The sequence below is a fragment of the Salmo salar genome, chromosome 10 (assembly GCF_965601325.2).
Source record: "Salmo salar chromosome 10, fSalSal1, whole genome shotgun sequence".
Taxonomy (NCBI): domain Eukaryota; kingdom Metazoa; phylum Chordata; class Actinopteri; order Salmoniformes; family Salmonidae; genus Salmo; species Salmo salar.
In genome coordinates, this window is record NC_138300.1 from 17,955,786 (window position 1) to 17,970,237 (window position 14,452).

The following is a 14,452-nucleotide window of genomic DNA, read 5'->3' on the forward strand; positions in this document are numbered from 1 at the left end:
AAGAGAGGTTGAACAGGCTAGTAATAGGGGTTGCAAAGATTTCGGCAGATAATTTAAGAAAGAAAGGGTCCAGATTGTCTAGCCCGGCTGATTTGTAGGGGTCCAGATTTTGCAGCTCTTTCAGAACATCAGCTGAATGGATTTGGGAGAAGGAGAAATGGGGAAGGCTTTGGCGAGTAGCTGTGGGGGGTGCAGTGCTGTTGACTGCAGAAGGGGTAGCCAGGCGGAAAGCATGGCCAGCCGTAGAAAAATGCTTATTGAAATTCTCAATTATAGTGGGTTTATGGGTGGTGACAGAGTTTCCTATCCTCAGTGCAGTGGGCAGTTGGGAGGAGGTGTTCTTATTCTCCATGGACTTTACAATGTCCCAGAACTTTTTTGAATTTGTGTTGCAGGAAGCAAATTTCTGCTTGCAAAAGCTAGCCTTGGCTTTTCTAACTGCCTGTGTATATTGGTTTCTAACTTCCCTGAAAAGTTGCATATCACGGGGGTTGTTCGATGCTAATGCAGAACGCCACAGGATGTTTTTGTGTTGGTTAAGGGCAGTCCGGTCTGGGGAGAACCAAGGGCTTTATCTGTTTCTGGTTCTACATTTTTTGAATGGGGCATGCTTATTTAAGATGGTGAGGAAGGCATTTAAAAAAAATAACCAGGCATCCTCTACTGACAGGATGAGGTCAATATCCTTCCAGGATACCAGGGCCAGATCGATTAGAAAGGCTTGCTCGCTGAAATGTTTCAGGGAGCGTTTGACAGTGATGAGTGGAGGTCGTTTGACCGCTGACCCATTATGGATGCAGGCAATGAGGCAGTGATCGCTGAGATCTTGGTTGAAAACAGCAGAGGTGTATTTAGAGAGCAAGTTGGTTAGGATGATATCTATGAGTGTGCCAGTGTTTACGGCTTTGGGGTGGTACCTGGTGGGTTCATTAATAATTTGTGTGAGATTGAGGGCATCAAGCTTGGATTGTAGGATGGCTGGGGTGTTAAGCATGTCCCAGTTTAGGTCACCTAGTAGCACAAGCTCTGAAGATAGATGGGGGGCAATCAGTTCACGTATGGTGTCCAGAGCACAGCTGGGGGCCGAGGGTGGTCTATAGCAGGCGGCAACGGTAAGAGACTTGTTTTTAGAGAGATGGATTTTTAAAAGTAGAAGTTCAAATTGTTTGGGAACAGACCCGGATAGTAGGACAGAACTCTGCAGGCTATCTCTACAATAGATTGCAACACCGCCCCCTTTGGCCGTTCTATCTTGTCTGAAAACGTTGTAGTTAGGGATGAAGATTTCAGAGTTTTTGGTGGACTTCCTAAGCCAGGATTCAGACACGGCTAGGACATCCGGGTTGGCAGAGTGTGCTAAAGCAGTGAATAAAACAAACTTAGGGAGGAGTCTTCTAATGTTAACATGCATGAAACCAAGGCTATTACGGTTACAGAAGTCATCAAACGAGAGCACCTGGGGAGTAGGAGTGGAGCTAGACACTGCAGGGCCTGGATTCACCTCAACATCACCAGATGAACAGAAAAGGATGAGGATAAGGGTACAGCTAAAAGCTATAAGAATTGGTTGTCTGTGACGTCCGGAATAGAGAGAAAAAGAAGCAGGTTTCTGGGGGCGATAAAATAGCTTCAAGGTATAATGTACAGACAAAGGTATGGTAGGATGTGAATACAGTGGAGGTAAACCTAGGCATTTAGTGATGATGAGATATTGTCTCTAGAAACATCGTTGAAACCAGAAGATGTCATAGCATGTGTAGGTGAAGCGCGTAACATGAAGCGCGTAACATGTAAAAATCGTCTGTCCTCGGTTGCAACACTCATTACCAAACTCCAAACTTATTTTGGAAGCAATATCAGCACAATAACTGTTAGTCGGGAGCTTCATGAAATGGGTTTCCATGGCTGAGCAGCAAGCCTAAGATCACCATGCACAATGCTGAGTGTCGGCTGGAGTGCTGTAAAGCTCACCCCCATGGACTCTAGAGCAGTGGAAACGCGCCTCACCATTTGGCAGTCCGACGGATGGATCTGGGTTTTGTGGATGCCAGGAAAACGCTACCTGCTCCAATGCATAGTGCCAACTGTAAAGTTTGGCGGAGAAAGAATAATGGTCTGGGGTTGTTTTTCATTGTTCGGGCTAGGCCCTTTAGTTCCAGTGAAGTGAAATCTTAACGCTTCATCAATCAATGACATTCTAGACGATTCTGTGATTCCAACTTTCTGGCAACAGTTTGGGGAAGTCCCTTTCCTGTTTCAGCATGAAAATGCCCCATGCAAAAAGTGAGGTCCATACAGAGATCGGTGTGGAAGAACTTAACTGGCCTGCACAGAGCCCTGACTTCAACCCCATCAAACACCTTTGGGATGAATTGTAATGCCAACTGCGAGCCAGGCCTAATTGCCCAACATCAGTGCTCAACCTCACCAATGCTCTTGTGGCTGAATGGAAGCAAGTCCTCGCAGCAATGTTCCAACATCTAGTGGAAATCCTTCCCAGAAGAGTTGAGGCTGTTATAGCAGCAAAGGGGGGACCAACTCCATATAAATGCCCATGATTTTGAAATGAGATGTTCGAGGAGCAGGTGTCCACATACTTTTGGTCATGTAGTGTACCAGGAAACACACACAGCTCTTCTGAGAGAACACAATGACTCAACAAGATACGTAGAGTATGTATTGTATATTCCATATAAGGTACGCAGATGAAACCACACTGTGACGTATTTCTAAATTAAGTAATTTATTTGGTTAATTTTAAGATTTATTCGTTTTTGTTCTTTCAAAACAATAACAAACCTATTTTTAGTTGACAAGATTTTATATTTTAATTACCGTGCCAGGCTATTTTGGTTGATAGCGTATGCTGATTTGTGTTACATTTACCAACGATACCAGTAAAACAACATACAAAGACAACAGGGTATCTGAACTTCGTTGTCGATCAAATGCATCCCTTTATGGTATATCCTTGCTGGAACCATTAATTATGAACCCTACCCTACCTTGTGGCATGAAGCAATATCCAGCGGAACAAACCCATCGGCAGATATCAAATTTATTTGTCACATACACATGGTTAGCAGGTGTTAATGCCAGTGTAGTGAAATGCTTGTGCTTCTAGTTCCGACCATGCAGTAATATCTAACAAGTAATCTACCAATTCCACAACAACTACCTTGTACACACAAGTGTAAAGGAATGAATACGAATATGTACATAAAAATATATAAATGAATGATGGCCGAACGGCATAGGCAAGATGTAATGGTATGGAGTACAGTATATACATATGAGATGAGTATTGTAGGGTATGAAAACATATAAAGCAGCATTGTTTAAGGTGGCTAGTGATACATTACATCAGGATGGCAAGATGCAGTTGATGGTATAGAGTACAGTATATACATATGAGATGAGTAATGTAGGTTATGAAAACATTATATAAAGTTGCATTGTTTAAAGTGGCTAGTGATACATCTAATTACATCAAGATGGCAAGATGCAGTAGATGGTATGGCGTACAGTATATACATATGAGATGAATAATGTAGGTTATGTAAACATGATCTAAAATAAATAATATAAAGTGGCAAGTGATAAATTGATTACATCAATTTTTCCATTATTAAAGTGGCTTGAGTTGAGTCAGTATGTTGGCAGCAGACACTCAATGTTAGTGATGTTAGTGTTTAACAGTCTGATGGCCTTGAGATAGAAGCTGTTTTTCAGTCTCTCGGTTCCAGCTTTGATGCACCTGTACTGACCTCACCTTCTGGATGATAGCGGGGTGAACAGGCAGTGGCTCGGGTGGTTGCCGTCCTTGATGATCTTTTTGGCCTTCCTGTGACATCGGGTGGTGTAGGTGTCCTGGAGAGCAGGTAGTTTGCACCCGGTGATGCGTTGTGCAGACCTCACTACCCTCTGGAGAGCCTTCCGGTTATGGGCGGAGCAGCTGCCGTACCAGGCGGTGATACAGCCCGACAGGATGCTATCGATTGGGCATCTGTAAAAGTTTGTGAGTGTTTTTGGTGACAAGCCGAATTTCTTCAGCCTCCTGAGGTTGAAGAGGCGCTGCTGCGCCTTCTTCACCACGCTGTCTGTGTGGGTGGACCATTTCAGTTTGTCAATGATGTGTACGCCGAGGAACTTAAAACTCTCCACCCTCTCCACTATTGTCCCGTCGATGTGGATAGGGGGCTGCTCCCTCTGCTGTTTCCTGAAGTCCACGATCATCTCTTTTGTTTTGTTGACATTGAGTGCGAGGTTATTTTCCTGACACCACACTCCGAGGGCCCTCACCTCCTCCCTGTAGGCCGTCTCGTCGTTGTTGGTAATCAAGCCTACCACTGTAGTGTCGTCTGCAAACTTGATGATTGAGTTGGATGCGTGCATGGCCACGCAGTCGTGGGTGAACAGGGAGTACAGAAGAGGGCTGAGAACGCACCCTTGTGGGACCCAGTGTTGAGGATCAGCGGGGTGGAGATGTTGTTACCTACCCTCACCACCTGGGGGCGGCCCGTCAGGAAGTCCAGGACCCAGTTGCACAGGGCGGGGTCGAGACCCAGGATCTTAATGACGAGTTTGGAGGGTACTATGGTGTTAAATGCTGAGCTGTAATCGATGAACAGCATTCTTACATAGCTATTCCTCTTGTCCAGATGGGTTAGGGCAGTGTGCAGTGTGATGGCGATTGCGTCGTCTGTGGACCTATTGGGTCGGTAAGCAAATTGGAGTGGGTCTAGGGTGTCAGGTAGGGTGGAGGTGATATGGTCCTTGACTAGTCTCTCAAAGCACTTCATGATGACGGAAGTGAGTGCTACGGGGCGGTAGTCATTTAGCTCAGTTACCTTAGCTTACTTGGGAACAGGAACAATGGTGGCCCTCTTGAAGCATGTGGGGACAGCAGCCTGGGATAAGGATTGATAGATACATTGCTGCAATAAAGGGACGCACCTGATTGGCAATGACGTTCAGATATCATGTGGCATTCAAACATTTATCTACCAGTATCAATGGGCATTATGTCTGAAACTAAAACACCCTACAACATCAAACTGCCACGCAATAATTATCCTAGCTTTCACCAGGTCAGTCTATTTCATGGAATTGGAGGTCTACCAGATAAAGTTGCCACTCATTTATAAAAATGTTTTACTCCAGCCACACAGGGTGCAATTTGAGAAACGGAAACCGCACCAACAAAATGTTTTATTATCTTACTTAAAAGTTCCCTGTAATATAGAATAACCAATTATATTAACCCATATTTTAAGCTGGCATCGTATGGTTTGAAATGGTCATCACACTGGATGAATTCTCTACTAAAAAAACATATCAAGTTTACTTCGATCTTGCTGTGAAGGTGTGTGTGTGCTTTGACAATTTAACATGTCATGAACAGCACCACCGTTAGGCTATTGCAGCCTCATTTTACCCGTGATATCAAAGTAATTTTTAGTAAGTCGCGAAAATGAAATAAAATGTTTGGTATAATTTTGAATACGGAAGACTGAATAAGTGTGCTTCAAACTGTTTGCTTTCAATGATTTCGTCTCTGTCTCTGCATGACAGTGCTTCCGACACTGTTCACCCTACCAGAAAACACGCGGTACCGTAAAGTGGGGTGTATTCGCGCAACAAAATTCAGGCGGAAACTGAAGAGCGGATGAGTTGAGTCGACCGCGTTTTGCGAGTGTCGGCTTGACGGCAGTGAAACAACGACATCGTTTTATGTATCATAAACACGATATGAGCGTCCTGCAAATGTACTTGTCAAAATGCGGTTACATTTGTAGCTATTACTATTAGCTGACTTACATTGCTGACTTCTATATTTTGTTGCTGAGTTCCCAAACAAGTAAACTTCATCCGTGACAGTTAAATTCAAGCAGTTGTCAGTCATCGGATCCAGAATTGAACCGGGTGAGCATCTGGATCATGTCAGATTTATGTTGGTAATGCCAATATTGTCCTCAATGTCTCGTAGTTGGCAAACCAGCAGGAAGATAGTTTATTTAGTGATGCTTCTTGACTTTAAATAGCTGAGTTGCCATAGGTAGCTAAATTAGATAGCTAGCAAATTAGCTCGGGTGATCCAAACTGCAATCAAGCTACTGTAATTTCTCTAGCAGCACTGCCAGCATATAACATGTTTTCTCTGTAACTATTTTCAGAAGATTGGAGTCTTGTATTTATTTGTAAGCGAGTAGCTCACCATGATCATAATCACTTATGCAATGTTTTGATGATGCTATTTTTATATTGGTTACAGCTCTTACTGGTCATTTTGTTACAGATGGATCAAATGTTATTATACACATAATAGCCTAATACAAATAAACCATACCATATTGTCATAGGCTAAATGCACAAAGGGCACTTTCTATATTGGTGACACGCATGACAATGGCATGTACTTTGAGCCTGAGGCAATAGCACTGTAATCTTGATGGACATAGGTCAATGAAGTGACTAAAAAAGAGTGGTCGCTCTTATTATTCCCCTGCACAAGAAATGGTGAATGCAAAAACGGTCTACTTTCACAGTGAAAAAATACCAACTTCCGACCGTTACCCCTATAAATTGCAGAAACACACTACTAGGCATTGAAAGGGGCTTGTATGTGAAGTCTCCATCATTTCAACCTGGTGATGTGCTGCCTATGATCCGTGCTCTTATCCACAAAATGGAGACAGGTAATTGCCCTGCTGGAAACGAGGAGAAACAAACAGTTTCCTCACCTTCAGCTCAACAGGAGAACACTGCTTGTGGTGGACCTGCTGTAGGTGAGCCAGAAAGCCAAAGCCAGTTCTCTAGAGCTGCTTCCAAGGCTTCTTACCCTGAATCGGAAGACCTGGACTCCTTTAACCTAATAGAGCCCCCTCCTCTGGACTGGAGGTCAGACGACTCTAGTGAAGCAGGTTCAGTGGAAGAGATGGACGACCCTAGCTTCCCTCCCTCCTCGGTCCCTGTGGACAGTTTAGAGGACGGATTAAGTGAGTCCCTACCTCCCTTGTACACCAGTGACACTGCAGCTTCTTCTCTGGTAGTTAGCCAGGAGGAGCTAATTGACTATGCTCCTGAGGATAACACGACAACCAAACAGGTTCTGGATCCTAGCAAAGAGGGAGGAGAGGTGGGGGATGAGATGGAGGAGAAGGTTGAGATCAGGAGAACAGGTGACAAAGACCACACTCAGATCCACCACCTGCTAAACCGACTTCAGGTCATTGGAGGAAGCCCTCTCCCCAGGGACTCAACCTCTGACCCTACACCATCAGCATTCTCTGAGCCCTCTGAATTTGAGCCTCCAGGCCCATCTCTGTTGATGGACATCAGCCCATTGCTACCAGACCCAGAGCAGAACCCGAAACAGGCCTCGGAGATGCTTTTCTCAGAGAGTCACCAGAGAGACCTTTTAGGGCTGTTGGAGTGTACAGAGATAGGGGCTTCCCAGCCCAGTTCCTCTGACATCAAGGTTCCTCCTTACATGGCCCGGAGAGGGGAGATGGACGCGGTGGTGTCGGTCTCCTACAACCAGGAGGATGGCGAAAGGTTCTGGGAACACTTTGGGAACAGCTGGCGGCTGCGCCACAGGGATGACTCCATGGAATCTTTCCCGGAGGACGAGGTCCCAGAGCCCGTATGGATGAAGTTAGGGGAGGAGGCTCCGGAGGAGGTAGACTCTGCAGAGAACAGTAATCGGGTAAGTTTGACATGCTAAAATATGGTTATCAATGATGAATGCTGGTGTTATTAGTGTATATTACTTTGCTGATGATTGGTTCAAATGAGCTGTGTCTTTCACTTTGTTCAATAATCACTGACCTCTTCATGTACAGGGCGCAGAGGACCGCCCACCCTATAAAGACGGTAATCTCAATTTAGGCTGTATGTAAAACTTCTATGCTTCTCTCATTGGACTCTAAATAATAATAGTATTGCGTTTCTGTCAGTGCCTGGCCCCTGTGACCCAAATGACCTCCTGGATGGGGTCATATTTGGGGCCAAGTACCTGGGCTCCACCCAGCTCAAGTCTGACAAGAACCCCTCCACCAACGCTCGAATGAAACAGTCCCAGGAGGCTGTGGACAGGATAAAAGTGAGTTTTCATTTACATTGTAGTCATTTAGCAGACGCTGTTATCCAGAGCGACTTACAGTAAATGCATTAATCTTAAGGTCGCTTGGTAAGAAAAATCCCATATCACAGTTGTTTGCGGACCGCTGGGGTAAGAGTACGCTGTGACAGAACCATTTGCGGGTTATATTTCTTGCTATGGGGTGTTGCTACAATCATAGTAAGTAAACATTTTCCTCAATAAAGTAAAGCAAAGTCTATGCTAGTATGAAAAGATAAATGCAAGTGTTAGTGCAGGAAAGGCAAGTGCAATGGTAAGGTGTTTGTTCTTCTTCGGGGGGGGGGGGGGGGGGGGGCTGTGGGATTATTTAAGATTCTATTTGAACAGGTAGGTTTTCAGACGTTACGGAAGATGGACTGGGAGTGTACTGACATTAGGGGGAAGCTTGTTCCTTCCTTAGGGTGTCAGGACAGAGAAGAGCTTTGACTGGGATAAGTGCAAAACTGGCCTCTCATAAGGATGGGAGGGCCAATAGACCAGAGGTGGCAGAATGGCTCAGACCATTCTGCTAAGAATGGGTGATCTGCTTTAAAAAGGATCATCAAAAGGTTTGCTCTTGTCTTCCTCCAGGCCCCAGACGGAGAGTCTCAGCCTATGACCGAGGTGGATCTCTTCATCTCCACTCAGCGCATCAAAGTCCTCAGCGCAGACACACAGGTAGGCAACTGCTGCCGTTGACACAATCAGCCGAGCATGACGTGGTTTGAATGGATGACAAAGTAGTTGATGGTCATTCCTTGAATAGCAGTGTCTCTAATTTGAGTCAAACTCGTCCTGTACAGTTGAATAGTGAAGAGAATCAAAGTGGGTCAGTTTGTCAGCTTGCTCCCTTCTGAATGGCTGGCTGCGTCTAGATATATAGTGGGTGCTGTTAGACTGTGTTCAGAGGCAGCCCAATTCTAGTATTTTTTTCTACTAATTGGTATTTTGACCAATTACATCAGATATTTTCATATCAGATCTTTTTCAGAGCTGATCTGATTGGACCAAATACCAATTAGTGAAAAAAATATCAGAATTGGGCTGCCTGTGTAAATGCAGCCTTAGACTAACCTAGCCCTCTTTGTTGTTTGACCTAGTGGGAATGGGTCCATCATGGATTTTTTTCATTCTTTTACCAAAAATCATTGTCTCGGTAACATTAACGTGTTAGTTAATTTACGCGAAAGTGTTAGTAAACAGTTAGTGCATGTTTCCTCCACACATTCATCCCTTCTGTTCCACCTACAGGAGGCCATGATGGACCATCCTCTCCAGATGATCTCCTACATCGCAGACATCGGCAGCATCGTGGTCCTGATGGCCCGCAGGAAGCCAGCCGGGGGCCGTAAGGGCCAGGAGGGGAACCTTGCTGGGGTCAACTCCCCCGGGCCACAGAAAAAGTGCTGCATGATCTGCCATGTGTTCAACTCTGACGAGGTGAGTCATTCAAGCAGAAACCGTACAGCATTATGTCCAATTGGTTTTCTGTGGGGGTTTTTTGTTGTTGAAAATAATCAGATTAGGTTGAACTGTTTAAAAAAAATATATATTTTTTTTTTTATTCCCAGTGCCAGTCTTTTTCTACAGTACTTGAGCCATCAGTACTTGCCAAGCAAATAGGTAGCGGAGCTTTGTTGAACACAAAAACAAACAGCCTGGCACCCAGGTTACTTTTCCATGCCAGGGAGTTGTTAAACAAGAGGAAATTAGCAGTTCATTACTGTTATGGTTAGGTTAGAGTTTGGGAACGATTATGGTTAGGTTTAATATTAGGATTGAGGTAAACTAATGGGCCATATCTTGATGGTTAGCCACAGCCTATTTTGACAACTTGAAATGCTCTGTAAGATTGTGAGGAGGAACAGGATTGCCATATTGTTATATGACAAGGATTATCGTACTCTTACCTGCCAGGCTGGGACACGTTTGAACATGCCCACTGACTCACTGTGTCTCTCCTGCGTGCAGGCCCAGGTGATCGCTCAGGCGATTGGCCAGGCCTTCGGTGTGGCCTACCAGCAGTTCCTGCATGCCAACGGCATCAAGGCCAGTGAGCTAAGGCCCAGCGAGTACAGTGACTACCTGGGGACCCAGGAGCACTACAACGGAGACCTGGTACACTTCTCGGATTCAGATAACATCAGAGAGGTACAGAAACCCCTCAGTATTTCAGCATCATGTTGTTATTACCAGCCAGGGTTTCCTTTTGAGTGTAGGCCTACAAACGCAGTATTCCTCCTATCTTTAGCCTAGATAAGCATCTGTTTTTACTCTAATTGACTCATGTTCGCGTATCGGAAGCAGTCAGTGGCAATTTAACCAGGAGCCTATGAAATCTGTTTTATGTTAACATTTGGTTGTGCATGGAGTTAAATGTTGGCCTTCATAAACCAAATAGATATTTGCTGGTTGTACACTATGCAACAAGCACTTCCTATCTTGCTCAAGACAGTATTGAAACAGATCCATACATTTCATGATGTGTCTTAAGTGGAATGTACATCAATGTTGTGTTCAGTTGGGGGAAAAAAACATTTTGAAATGGAGTGAGGTAATACCTGAACTTTTCCAATAAGAACATCGTTTTTTGTTTTCAATTGCAAAACGTTTTGCTACTGCGTTTCCCTACTGAACATCACCTATGAAATCCCCCCTTTCTCTTAAACCATCTCCCTACTGTCTGTGTCCAGGTGTCCATCTCCAAGGCTCCCGGGGAGATAGTGGGGATGGCTGTGGTGGAGTCGGGCTGGGGCTCCATCCTGCCCACGGTGGTGGTGGCCAACCTGCTCCACGGTGGTCCTGCAGAACGCTGTGGGGCCCTCAGCATAGGAGATCGCATCATGTCAGTCAATGGCACTAGCCTGGTGGGCCTCCCCATAGCCACCTGCCAGAGTATAATCCGGGTAAGAGGGGGACTGTGTCTGTCCCTGTTACATTCTTTCCTGTGAGCTGTCTTGGCTGTGTCTATTGTATAGTTCCTAGAATGTACACTAGATGGTGTTGTATTGCTGAAGTCATAGAGACTGATGGGTGTGATATGTAAAGAGGGAGAAGAATTGGTGGAAATGTTTGCTTTCCAGGTATTATTTCGGCATGAGATTGGACCTGATGGCAGGTTGTTGCATTTTGTCTCCTAATGTTGTTTTGTTAAATGTATTCCATGCACATGCACGGACACACACACACACACACAATACTCCTCTCATTCTGTGAATGTCTTTCATTATCTAAGAAGCACAGAATGCAGTTAGTGAACAGATACTTTAAGGTGACAGAGACATTTATCTTTGCAGACATCTTTCTAGTATTTGTATTATGTATTTTCCACTTTTGTTTTTGTAAAAGGATTTTAAAAACCAAGCAGAGGTGAAGCTCAGTATCGTTCACTGCCCTCCTGTCACCATGGCAATTGTCAAGCGACCGGACCCAAAATTTCAGTTGGGCTTCAGTGTAGAGGACGGGATTGTAAGTGACAGTTGCTTTATTATTTTACTCTGCAAACTTGTATGGATACAACTGCCAGACAGAATCCCCAAACAGGATCCAACATTCATGTTTTATTTGTTTTTATTATTTAGATTTTTTTTGCTAAGGCCCAGTCCAGTCACTAGTGAGTAGTATTCATTTGAGTTTCTTTTCGTTTATCACAGTGAACATGGTCTGGAATAAAGATAAAAGTGAATTTTAAATTGATGTGGTCGGAAACAGCATTTTAGACTGAATAGTAGGTGTACGGCATCCATTTTTGGAACTCTATAGTAGTCAAGCTAAAATTGTCCACTTTCACTCACCTCAAAACTCTCACTTTTAATCTGTATTTTTATATCTTTCTCATCCTATTGTTGCCTTGGGCAGATCTGCAGTTTGATGCGTGGAGGGATCGCAGAGAGAGGGGGCATCCGGGTCGGACACCGCATCATTGAAATCAATGGGCAGAGTGTGGTAGCCACTCCTCACGAGAAGATCATCCACATTTTGACTAACGCAGTCGGGGAGGTGAGACAGGAATTCAACACCAACTCAGATCAGAAGCACTAGATTTCACACTGACTTTCATTTCATGAATCCTACTTTCATGAATCCTATTTCATGAATCCTACTGTGTTGACAGAACATTACTCAATAAGTAAATTAATTGGTCAAAGAAATATTGTCATTCATAGCTGTGTTCGGCATTCTGAACAGATTCACTTGAAGACCATGCCAGCCTCTACATATCGCCTTTTAACGGGACAAGAAACGCCAGTATTTCTCTGAGAGAACGGAGGAGAGAATGCTGCTGGTGCTCTCAGAAGCCAACAAGGAAGAATACCATTTTGAAGCTATACACATGCACACACGCAGCCTCAAATTGGACTATGCAAATGGACTGTATCACCTGGCTATTGATACACCACTGAACATAATGGGGTTATCCACCTGAACAGAATATTTGATAATGTATATTGGAATATCAGGATGATACAGCAAATGTTTTCAAAGGTAGAATTGTTAATAAATCTCTGTTTATATTTGAGATGTTAAAGCAGATAACCTCACTTTTCCTATTGACGATCTCAGTTATCTTACTACTATACTAATTATCTTTCTGAACAGGAAAAGCATGAGTACCTGCAATGAATTACTTCCACTGCCATTCTTTAGTTGCCGATGTGCCTCAGCTCAGTGGAACTTGAATTCGTGGAGAGGAGCCTAATTTAAGATAGCTGGTCCATATCTCTCGTCATTACGTGCTTCCCACCTCTAGACAATGCCATTGAGTAACATGCACATCAACAAGCGACTACTTCGTCAGTGTTACATTGTTATTATGTATCTCCGAACAGTGTACTATTAATATGCTGAAAGATTTTTACGTTGTGCATGCCATTCCCTATTGTTCCCATTTCCATGCCTGGAAGAATTCAGAACTTAGTTCTGTATTTTCAGAATCAAAGGTAACTGCCTTTTAGTGTTAGAGATATACACTGAGTGTACAAAATCTTAAGGACACCTGCTCTTTACATGACATAGGCTTACCAGATGAGTCCAGGTGAAAGCTATGATCCCTCATTGATGTCACTTGTTAAATCCATTTCAATCAGTGTAGAAAGATGAAGGGGAGGAAACAGGTTAAATAAGGATTTTAAGCCTTGAGACTATTGAGACATGGATTGTGTATGTGTGCCATTCAGAGGGTGAATGGGCAAGACAAAAGATTTAAGGGGCTTTTCAACAGGGAAACGCTCAACAGCTTTTCCATGGGTATCAAGAATGGTCCACCACAAAAGGATGTCCAGCCAATTTGACACCTTGTAGAGTCCATGCCTGACAAATTAAGGCTGTTCTGAGGGCAAAATGTGCTGCAACTCAATATTAGGAAGGTGCTCTTAATGTTTTGTACACTTATATATATTTTTAATGACTGCAGTTTTGTATGTTTATTAAATGATATATCCCAAACAATTGGCATTTGTTTTTCAATTTAATTGATTATGAACTGAGGGTGTGTGACTAAACCCTGTATTGTATGCTGCTGTTCTGATGGTATTGTGTGATATGTTATGTCCGTGTTCTACCTCCAAACTTTAATATTTGATCCAATAATGGAAAAAATGTACACCAAAAAATGTACAATATAACCCTGTGACAATATTGATGTCTTAGAATGCTCATGGTGGGTCATTCTCTACAATGTATGGAACTTATTTTTTACGAGTTTTAGGCCTGACCCTACAGTGACAGGGTGGCAATGGCATCTAGCGCCCTACATAATTTCTGTGATGTGGATATGGCCCGGCCACATTAGCCACCACAGGTGAGTACCAGGGTCATGTATTAAGGGCATACAATAGCAAATCATAAGGTGAATGCACCAATTTGTAAGTCGCTCTGGATAAGAGCGTCTGCTAAATGACGTAAATGCAAATGTTTCGAAACGTTGTGCAACGGAATAAAATGATCTTGATGAATATTTATTTAATCTCTCCACTATTGAAATCAGTTGTATACTGCAGTGCCACTTATTCTTTTGTGAACACAATTCCTTTTGAATGTTGTGTGCATGTCATGCAGAATGTTTTATATTTTTTAAAGGAAGGCGTCTACAAAAAAACGAAGAAATGTGGAGTTACTTGTTATATTGTTTTATTCTACACCTAAGAATATATTATAACCTCGGTACTTTTTCTGTTATTTTGTAGCAATATTTGTCAACCTTGTTTAACCCTAACTCTCATACTCCTGGCCAATAGGCTTCATTTGTGTACCAAAATAGAGGTAGAATTGACAGTGTTGCAACCAATCAGATAAGAAATGGGTTTCTGTGACCCCCGTCATAATCTTTTA

General features: G+C 43.5%; 1 protein-coding gene across 4 annotated transcripts; it reads left to right on the forward strand.

The window, feature by feature from the left end:
- The first annotated feature begins 5,637 nt into the window (after positions 1–5,637).
- Positions 5,638–14,082, forward strand: LOC106613646 (amyloid-beta A4 precursor protein-binding family A member 3). 4 transcript variants are annotated; one of them, XM_082956766.1, is made up of 11 exons: positions 5,639–5,925; positions 6,177–7,708; positions 7,845–7,875; positions 7,959–8,104; positions 8,714–8,800; positions 9,374–9,562; positions 10,094–10,273; positions 10,816–11,028; positions 11,471–11,590; positions 11,981–12,121; positions 12,311–14,082. In XM_082956766.1, the coding sequence occupies exons 2-11, from the start codon at positions 6,524–6,526 to the stop codon at positions 12,380–12,382; spliced, it is 2,364 nt and encodes a 787-aa protein (XP_082812892.1). In that variant the 5' UTR covers positions 5,639–5,925; positions 6,177–6,523; the 3' UTR covers positions 12,383–14,082. The 4 variants fall into 4 exon arrangements, with proteins under 4 accessions (XP_045543375.1, XP_082812892.1, XP_014071603.1 ...); XM_014216128.3 differs by having other exon boundaries at positions 6,299–7,708; XM_082956767.1 differs by having other exon boundaries at positions 5,640–5,925; positions 6,699–7,708.
- Positions 14,083–14,452: the final 370 nt, after the last annotated feature.

Excerpts from the sequence above, each read along its gene's own strand:
- LOC106613646 (XM_045687419.2), top strand. The coding sequence starts at position 6,524 with ATGCAAAAACGGTCTACTTTCACAGTGAAAAAATACCAACTTCCGACC. Across the intron at positions 7,709-7,844 it reads CTGCAGAGAACAGTAATCGG|GGCGCAGAGGACCGCCCACC; the intron begins GTAAGTTTGACA and ends CTTCATGTACAG. Across the intron at positions 12,122-12,310 it reads TGACTAACGCAGTCGGGGAG|ATTCACTTGAAGACCATGCC; the intron begins GTGAGACAGGAA and ends CATTCTGAACAG.